Source organism: Coregonus lavaretus (genome assembly GCF_964263955.1).
Source record: "Coregonus lavaretus genome assembly, chromosome: 17".
NCBI classification, from domain to species: domain Eukaryota; kingdom Metazoa; phylum Chordata; class Actinopteri; order Salmoniformes; family Salmonidae; genus Coregonus; species Coregonus lavaretus.
In genome coordinates this window covers 47,604,454-47,614,749 of record NC_140004.1, presented here as the reverse complement: position 1 = coordinate 47,614,749, position 10,296 = coordinate 47,604,454, and the positions used below count along the sequence as shown (strand labels likewise).

The 10,296-nt window shown below is 43.3% G+C and overlaps 1 protein-coding gene across 1 annotated transcript in view; it reads left to right on the top strand.

Annotated features, from left to right (window-relative positions):
* The first annotated feature begins 4,492 nt into the window (after nucleotides 1-4,492).
* npr3 (natriuretic peptide receptor 3) overlaps nucleotides 4,493-10,296 on the top strand; it is a 69,035-nt gene continuing 63,231 nt past the window's right edge. Inside the window, exon 1 of the mRNA XM_084180836.1 lies at nucleotides 4,493-5,458. Coding sequence (XP_084036962.1) covers nucleotides 4,789-5,458 — 670 coding nt within the window. The 5' untranslated portion in view covers nucleotides 4,493-4,788. The remainder of the gene's footprint in view (nucleotides 5,459-10,296) is intronic.

Here is a 10,296-nt window from a genome sequence, read left to right as displayed (position 1 = left end):
CACTTCCCCAGAGTCACGTGTATCCTCTGTCACAGGAGGAGAAGGCGGCTATGGAAACATATGTCTCCGAATCTCTGAGACAGGGATACATTCGGCCTTCCACTTCACCTGTTTCCTCAAGTTTATTTTTCGTGAAGAAGAAGGATGGTGGGTTACGCCCGTGCATTGATTACCGTGGGCTAAATCAGATCACTGTCAAGTACAGCTATCCCTTACCTCGAACGCCACTGGGGTCGAACGCCACTGAACTTTCACCCTGCCGACAGGCCGTGAGCCGCCTCGCGGCCTCGTGCCCGACACCACCCAAGAGGTGTCGAACACCTTGCGTAGCTCCCAGGTTAATTGGTAGGAGTCTGAGGAGAGTTGTAGGCTGAATACTGGGTGAGGAATTCCCTGCAGCCCTCTGGACATCCGTCATACCTCTCCGGAGGTGGTAGGCGGGGTTCCCGCGATGTCGCAGGCGAGACTGGAGACGCCGCTGCTGTGGCTTCTGCTCCGCCGGCTGCCGAGGGCTGGTCGGGTGTCCACCCGTCTCTGCACGGTGATTGTCAGCTGGCAGAGATTCTCGGTGATCTGCTGCAGGCTGCGATCGTGCTGGTTTAGCATGGCTCCCTGCGTTGCCAATGAGCTCTGATACTGTGCTGCCTCCGCTGGGTCCATATTGGCTCTGTTTTCTGTAAGGGTTGGTGTGAGGTGTGACCCAGGTGCAGTGAAACAAGGATCTTTACTGGTGGTCCCAAAACCAGGATACAAAACAACGGACTTAACACGATAAAAGAAAGGTGGAGCAAATAAGTCTCCAAAAACAGGCTGACAGCCAAAATACAAAATAGTAACTACGACTGAAATAATAAAGAAACAGGGAGAACACTTCTCAAGTACCTGTACATAGATCTCCGATCAGACACTGAGTAGTACTGCTGAGCATAGAGAAACTAGCAGAGAAAACTGAGCAAGGGAACACAGGGACGTGAGGGTATAAATACACAGGTGAACAGGTAGACACAGGTGACACCAATAGGATACTGATTAGTCCAGACTGTGAGTGAGGAGGTGCCTAAGGTTGTCGGAGGATGACACCTAGTGGGTAGCTCCAGAACAACGACCCCCTCCTGTAACAAGTTCCCACATATGCTGAGCACTTGTTGGCTGCTTTTCCTTCACTCTGCAGTCCAACTCATCCCAAACCATCTCAATTGGGTTGAGGTCGGGTGATTGTGGAGGCCAGGTCATCTGATGCAGCACTCCATCACTCTCCTTCTTGGTCAAATAGCCCTTACACAGCCTGGAGGTGTATTTTGGGTCATTGTCCTGTTGAAAAACAAATGATAGTCCCACTAAGCGCAAACCAGATGGGATGGCGTTTCGCTGCAGAATGCTATGGTAGCCATGCTGGTTAAGTGTGCCTTGAATTCTAAATATATCACAGACAGTGTCACCAGTAAAGCACCCCCACACCATAACACCTCCTCCATGCTTCATGGTGGGAACCACACATGCAGAGATCATCCGTTCACCTACTCTGCTTCTCACAAAGACATGGCGGTTGGAACCAAAAATCTCCAATATGGACACATCAGATCAAAGGACAGATTTCCACTGGTCTAATGTCCATTGCTCGTGTTTCTTGGCCCAAGCAAGTATCTTTTTCTTATTGGTGTCCTTTAGTAGTGGTTTCTTTGCAGCAATTCGACCATGAAGGCCTGATTCACGCAGTCTTCTCTGAACAGTTGATGTTGAAATGTGTCTGTTACTTGAAGAAACTTTCAAAGATCTTCTAATTTTCTGGATTGACTGACCTTCATTTTTTATTTATTTATTTTATTTATTTCACCTTTATTTAACCAGGTAAACCAGTTGAGAACAAGTTCTCATTTACAACTGCGACCTGGCCAAGATAAAGCAAAGCAGTGCGATAAAAACAACAACACAGAGTTACATATGGGGTAAAACAAAACAAAGTCAAAAATACAACAGAAATACATATATATACAGTGTGTGCAAATGTAGCAAGTTATGGAGGTAAGGCAATAAATAGGCTATAGTGCAAAATAATTACAATTAGTATTAACACTGGAATGATAGATGTGCAAGAGATGATGTGCAAATAGAGATACTGGGGTACAAATGAGCAAAATAAATAACAATATAGGGATGAGGTAGTTGGGCGGGCTAATTTCAGATGGGCTGTGTACAGGTGCAGTGATCGGTAAGGTGCTCTGACAACTGATGCTTAAAGTTAGTGAGGGAGATAAGTGTCTCCAGCTTCAGAGATTTTTGCAATTTGTTCCAGTCATTGGCAGCAGAGAACTGGAAGGAATTGCGGCCAAAGGAGGTGTTGGCTTTGGGAATGACCAGTGAGATATACCTGCTGGAGCGCAGACTACGGGTGGGTGTTGCTATGGTGACCAATGAGCTAAGATAAGGCGGGGATTTGCCTAGCAGTGATTTATAGATGGCCTGGAGCCAGTGGGTTTGGCGACTAATATGTAGTGAGGACCAGCCAACAAGAGCGTACAGGTCACAGTGGTGGGTATTATATGGGGCTTTGGAGACAAAACGGATGGCACTGTGATAGACTACATCCAATTTGCTGAGTAGAGTGTTGGAGGCTATTTTGTAAATGACATCGCCGAAGTCAAGGATCGGTAGGATAATCAGTTTTACGAGGGCATGTTTGGCAGCATGAGTGAAGGAGGCTTTGTTGCAAAATAGGAAACCGATTCTAGATTTAACTTTGGATTGGAGATTCTTAATGTGAGTCTGGAAGGAGAGTTTACAGTCTAACCAGACACCTAGATATTTGTAGTTGTCCACATACTCTAGGTCAGACCCGTCGAGAGTAGTGATTCTAGTCGGGTGGGCGGGTGCAAGCAGCGTTCGGTTGAAGAGCATTCATTTAGTTTTACTAGTGTTTAAGAGCAGTTGGAGGCTACTGAAGGAGTGTTGTATGGCATTGAAGCTCGTTTGGAGGTTTGTTAACACAGTGTCCAATGAAGGGCCAGATGTATACAAAATGGTGTCGTCTGCGTAGAGGTGGATCTGAGAGTCACCAGCAGCAAGAGCGACGTCATTGATATACACAGAGAAAAGAGTCGGCCCAAGAATTGAACCCTGTGGCACCCCCATAGAGACTGCCATAGGTCCAGACAACAGGCCCTCCGATTTGACACATTGAACTCTATCTGAGAAGTAGTTGGTGAACCAGGCGAGGCAGTCATTTGAGAAACCAAGGCTATTCATGCCTTAAAGTAATGACGGACTGTCATTTCTCTTTGCTTATTTGAGCTGTTCTTGACATAATATGGACTTGGTCTTTTACCAAATAGGGCTATCTTCTGTATACCACCCCTACCTTGTCACAACACAACTGATTGTCTCAAACGCATTAAGAAGGAAAGAAATTCCACCAATTCACTTTTAAGAAGGCACACCTGTTAATTGAAATGCATTCCAGGTGAAGCTGGTTGAGAGTATGCCAAGAGTGTGCAAAGCTATCATCAAGGCAAATGTTGGCCATTTGAAGAATCTCAAATATAAAATATATTTAGATTTGTTTAAACATTTTTTGGTTACATTTACATTTACATTTTAATCATTTAGCAGACGCTCTTATCCAGAGCGACTTACAAATTGGTGCATTCACCTTATGATAGCCAGTGGGACAACCAATTTACAATATGTATGATTTTGTAAAAAAAAATAAAAAAAAATATATATATATATATTTACATGATTCCATATGTGTTTTGATGTTTTGATGTCTTCACTATTATTCTACAATGTAGAAAATAGTAAAAAATAATGAAAAACCCTTGAATAAGTAGGTGTGTCCAAACCTTTGACTGGTACTGTTTATCTAAACCCGTGATCAATAGTCCTACAGTCCAGCTTTAATGTAGAATAGTCCATATCGGCTGTAGACCACTAGGTGTCAGTCTAGAGCAGTGTTTCTCTGTCTCCCGTGCAGGGGATTCTCACGCAGCCCTAGAGGGTGATCATTCACGGAGTCGTTCACTTTGGAACACTCCCTGGATATGTTTAGTGGGGTTTCTATAAGCAAAATGAATTTGACGACCAGTAGCCCTATGATTGTGCAGTATGCATCGATAGCAAAGAAAACCTTTTCTTGAAACCTTTTCTTGAAACCTTCTCTTGAAACCTTGCCTACAATTATTTAAATGTCTCTGTTTAGACCACACCATTGTTTGTATGAGGCAATGCATTCCAGTGCATTCGGTGTATGTAAATCCAAGTACAGCCTAAGTACAGTGGAACGCAGAAAAACTCTACTTTCTCTGTAAAAAAAAAAATTATATATTAAATGGAGACAAAAATAGGGACCTGTAGCTTTAAGAAAGAGGTGTATCGTACAGGGCTGACGCAGGAATAATAATGAAAAGATTCTTCAAAATTCCTCCCCTCGGCCAGCATGTGTGGTAGCTGTCTGGGCAGTTACCATATTTAAACAAGAGGATTGACCAGGGAAACGGGAGAATTAGTTAGGGAAACTGAGGTGATTCTTCCATCAGTTGAGAAGGTTGCAGGAGACTCTCTGTGCAGGATCATACACTTCATACATTTAGACATTTTATTTCATTAATTCAAAGAAAAAGGCTATTCAATTTAGATTTTTTATGGTTGGAGAACTCCACATTTGCAATTTACCTGCGCGCTCCGCGACTCCGGGGACGCAGTTGACTTGGAGAGAGTTATAGAGAGGATAGAATCTATCCAATATTGCATTATTACTGATTACAGGCAAAGCAGAACTTTTAAAGTTGCATCATGCAATATTTTATTTCATTGTGTTTGTACCTTTGGCTGGGGTTGTTACCTGGCCGGACAAGTGCAGCCGTGAATGAAGACATCGAAGTATTGGTGATGTTGCCCAAAAATAACTCGTATATGTTCTCAATAGCAAGAGTGGCACCAGCCATCGAGTATGCAAAGCAAGGGTTGAAAATCGGCGGCGGTCTGTATTCGGGACTTAATTTCAACGTGCGCTATGAGGATTCCGACTGTGGCAATGATGCGCTCTTCTCCCTGGTGGACCGCTCCTGCGAGAAGAAACCGGACTTGGTGCTCGGTCCCGTGTGTGAATACGCCGCTGCACCGGTGGTGAGGATGGCTTCTCACTGGAACATCCCGGTCATCTCGGCAGGTGCTCTGGCCAGCGGGTTCAGTGACAAGGAGAAAGAATACTCTCACCTGACCCGAATCTCCCCGTCTTACCTGAAAATGGCAGAGACGTTCTTGGCGATGTTCCGTCACTTCAACTGGAAAGACGCGCTGCTGATCTTCGACGAGGATAAACAGGAGAGGAATTGTTACTTCACCATGGAAGGGGTGCACGTCAAACTCATGGACGAATATCAGACCGTCACCTATGCCATTAACTCTAAAGAAGAGCGCCTGAACACAGACGACATCATCAAATATATCTACGAGAGTGAAGGTACTGTACCGAAACGTCTCTGCTCTGTCCCAGGGTATTAGCTGTAACGTCAGAACAGTTGGTCCAGTAGTCCCATCTGCTAATGCTGCTACTTAATCCCACTTATTACATTTAAAATGCCGTCTCCAGCTTTATTGAATAAACACTTATGTGAATGGCATTGCTTTTCAGCTGCCAAGATATGCCCGGTACGTGAGGAACCAATTCCCGAAATATGACAAATATTTACAGCTATGTGAAGAATCCATCGGATGTCAAATGTAGCCTTAACAACAGGCATCGAGAATACATATTTGCAGTATTTTGCATATTCACACCAATGAAAATGAAATGGTTCCAATCTTGTTAATTGAATAACCAATATGGTGTAGCTTCCCTCCCTGTACTGTGGTGCTGTATGTGTATAAGTGCACTACACACTAATGCCAAGAGGTCTTGACCTTTATGGCACACTGTAAGGTTGCTGGTTCAAGCATTTGCTCTGACTGAATCCCTCTCAATCGCTACAACAGTATACCATCACTCAGGGAGAATTTTGTGTTGTCAATGTGCCAGGTGCTTTATAAAGTGTGAATAATCACAATGGCGTGTTTACCACAGTGGAGAACAGGTGCAACAGGTCAGTTGCCATAGTTACTAACACAGCCAACAACTGGAATCGTGTTATATTTAAGCAATAAGGCACTAGAACCTGGGGATTATCGAGTTATACCACATCATTGTTCAATACTAGTTTCTGAATGGCTAGAAGGGCATTCTAGAATGGGCATTAAAACCAGATAGTGGGACAGTTGGCGAAGATATCGGGACGCCTTGCAATCATGACGCAATATGACGCCTATGCATGCAGGCCGTATTCGCTACAAAGTTACATAAAGCTAAACCAACAACCACACAAACTGAAATTGGATACATTGTAAACGCAGGTCCATCAAGGAAAAAAACGTAGCTAGCTAGCATTGATTTGTTTTTTGCAGAGACATATTTTATTTTTTTTGGGGGGGGGGCATCTGATGAGCTAACATGGTGAGTGATGAACATGAATTTCTCTGGTCCCTTCTGTGTCGCTCCGCCTCGTCCCGCTGCATCCAAAGTAATGTAAACATAAAGTTGACAAACATAAAGTGTTTATCCCTTATATAACTCCAGACTATGGGCTGTTCTTAGACCAAAGGGTCTTATCGATTTTATGAAACGGTTGCCAATGTTAAAAATAAGATTAACGGCATGTTTTCATTAAAAACGTAATTTTAATGAGTCAATTGTTTTATTTCATCCTTCCACCAGACGATATACAGTCGTGGTCAAAAGTTTTGAGAATGACACAAATACTAATATTCACAAAGTCTGCTGCCTCAGTTTTGATGATGGCAATTTGCATATACTCCAGAATGTCATGAAGAGTGATCAGATGAATTGCAATTAATTGCAAAGTCCCTCTTTGCCATGAAAATGAACTTAATCCCCCCCAAAAAAACATTTCCACTGCATTTCAGCCCTGCCACAAAAGGACCAGCTGACATCATGTCAGTGATTCTCTCGTTAACACAGGTGAGAGTGTTGACGAGGACAAGGCTGGAGATCACTCTATCATGCTGATTGAGTTAGAATAACAGACTGGAAGCTTTAAAAGTAGGGTGGTGCTTGAAATCATTGTTCTTCCTCTGTTAACCATGGTTACCTGCAAGGAAACACGTGCCGTCATCATTGCTTTGCACAAAAATGCTTCACAGGCAAGGATATTGCTGTTAGTAAGATTGCACCTAAATCACCCATTTATCGGATCATCAAGAACTTCAAGGAGAGAGGTTCAATTGTTGTGAAGAAGGCGTCAGGGCGCCCAAGAAAGTCCAGCAAGTTCCAGGACCGTCTACTAAAGTTGATTCAGCTGCGGGATCTGGGCACCACCAGTGCAGAGCTTGCTAAGGAATGGCAGCAGGCAGGTGTGAGTGCATCTGCACGCACAGTGAGGCGAAGACTTTTGGAGGATGGCCTGGTGTCAAGAAGGGCAGCAAAGAAGCCACTTTTCTCCAGGAAAAACATCAGGGACAGACTGATATTCTGCAAAAGGTACAGGGATTGGCCTGCTGAAGACTGGGGTAAAGTCATTTTCTCTGATGAATCACCTTTCCGATTGTTTGGGGCATCCGGAAAACACCTTGTCCGGAGAAGACAAGGTGAGTCCTACCATCAGTCCTGTGTCATGCCAACAGTAAAACATCCTGAGACCATTCATGTGTGGGGTTGCTTCTCAGCCAAGGGAGTGGGCTCACTCACAATTTTGCCTAAGAAAACAGCCATGAATAAAGAATGGTACCAACACATCCTCCGAGAGCAACTTCTCCCAACCATCCAAGAACAGTTTGGTGCATGATCGAGCACCTTGCCATAAGGCAAAAGTGATAACTAAGTGGCTCAGGGAACAAAACATCGACATTTTGGGTCCATGGCCAGGAAACTTCCCAGACCTTAATCCCATTGAGAACTTGTGGTCGATCCTCAAGAGGCAGGTGGACAAACAAAAACCCACAAATTTGGACAAACTCCAAGCATTGATTATGCAAGAATGGGCTGCCATCAGTCAGGATGTGGCCCAGAAGTTAATTGACAGCATGCCAGGGCGGATTGCAGAGGTCTTGAAAAATATGGGTCAACACTGCAAATATTGACTCTTTGCATAAACTTAATGTAATAGTCAATAAAAGCCTTTGACACTTATGGAATGCTTGTAATTATACTTCAGTATACCATAGTAACATCTGACAAAAATATCTCATAACACTGAAGCAGCGAACTTTGTGAAGACCAATACTTGTGTCATTCTCAAAACTTTTGACCACAACTGTATAGAACATTTTGGCTATTGCAAATAGGGACTGGGCCGTTTGGCATGTCGCCCTGACCACGACTGTAGTCCAGGCAAAAGCCGATTGTTAGTTCTGAGGTTCTGAAGTTGCTAACCAAACAGCCTGCTCGTTAATTCTTATGTTTTTGGGATGTTTTGACCCAGTCGTTCATTCCAGTCGTTCCACGTCGCTATGCTAAACAAATCATTGACATGTAGTTACCCACCCGGCACACACTGGTTGAATCAACATGTCATTACACTTATTTCAATGTTTACAACGCTTGTTGAAATTAGATGAAAACAAGATGTTTTTTCAAAACCACTGTATTTTCCACTAATTATTTCACGTCATAATAATGTTGTCAAATTACATTGAAACAACGTTGATTCAGCCAGTGTGGTCCTAGTGGGTCTAGCTAACAGAGGTTCAATGATGATGATAGACAAGAAATTCAATAAATAATGATTTATACCCCCTAAGGTCGATGTCTGCTGGAAATCAAATCAAATAATCCATGAGTTTAAACTACTCCGGGGTTTTTTTGCGTCTCAATCCACCACATCCGCTGATGTCGCACTTCCGCATCTGATGTGAAAGGTGGCGGAGCTAGAGCGGTGTTTGTCAGACCATGAGACATCCCAAAAAATCGGTCTTCTCACAAAAATCGTCTGTAGCGTTCCGAACAGTTAATATGACCCCTCTGTGGAAAGGTGAGACTCCGTTTTGCTCTAGACGCCCACAGGACTCGTCTGAACTCGTCGTACCCCCGGTACCAGTTGAAAAAAAAATGAATGGAAGTATATATGGAGACTGTTTAGTGGCAAAAATATGGGGTTAAATACGTAAAAAATGTAAAAAAATAAATAATAATGTTTCCTGATCTTTCTTATACAGATATAGGACAGACACTTCAGAACAAACATCCTTTTGATATTTTTTGGGGGGGGATTATCTGTTGTTCCATGTAGTGAATCTGTTATTCAATACGTTTGTATGGGCTAATAGCAGTAAGGGCAACAATTATTTTTCATAAAATATATATGGACACACCTACTCATTCAAGGGTTTTTCTTTATTTTTACTATTTTCTACATTGTAGAATAATAGTGTAGACATCAAAACTATGAAATAACACATGGAATCATGTAGGAACCAAAAAAGTGTTAAACAAATCAAAATACATTTTATATTTGAGATTCTTCAGATAGCCACCCTTTGCTTTGATGACAGCTTTGCACACTCTTGGCATTTTCTCAACCAGCTTCACCTGGAATGCTTTTCCAACAGTCTTGAAGGAGTTCCCATATATGATGAGCACTTGTTGGCTGCTTTTCCTTCACTCTGCCGTCCAACTCATCCCAAACCATCTCAATTGGGTTGAGGTCGGGGGATTGTGGAGGCCAGGTCATCTGATGCAGCACTCCATCACTCTCCTTCTTGGTAAAATAACCCTTACACAGCCTGGTGGTGTGTTGGGTCATTGTCCTGTTGAAAAACAAATGATAGTCCCACTAAGCCCAAACCAGATGGGATGGCGTATCACTGCAGAATGCTGTGGAAGCCATGCTGGTTAAGTGTGTCTTGAATTCTAAAGAAATCACAGACAGTGTCACCAGCAAAGCACCCCCACACCATAACACCTCCTCCTCCATGCTTTACGGTGGGAACTACACCACGTCTCACAAAGACACAGCGGTTTGAACCAAAAATCTCAAATTTGGACTCCAGACCAAAGGACAGATTCCCACCGGTCTAATGTCCATTGCTCGTGTTTCTTGGCCCAAGCAAGTCTCTTCTTCTTATTGGTGTCCTTTAGTAGTGGTTTCTTTGCAGCAATTCGACCATGAAGGCCTGATTCACACAGTCTCCTCTGAACAGTTGATGGTGAGATGTTTCTTTCACTTGAACTCTGTGAAGCATTTATTTGGGCTGCAATTTCTGAGGCTGGTAACTCTAATGAACCTATCTTCTGTAGCAGAGGTAACTCTG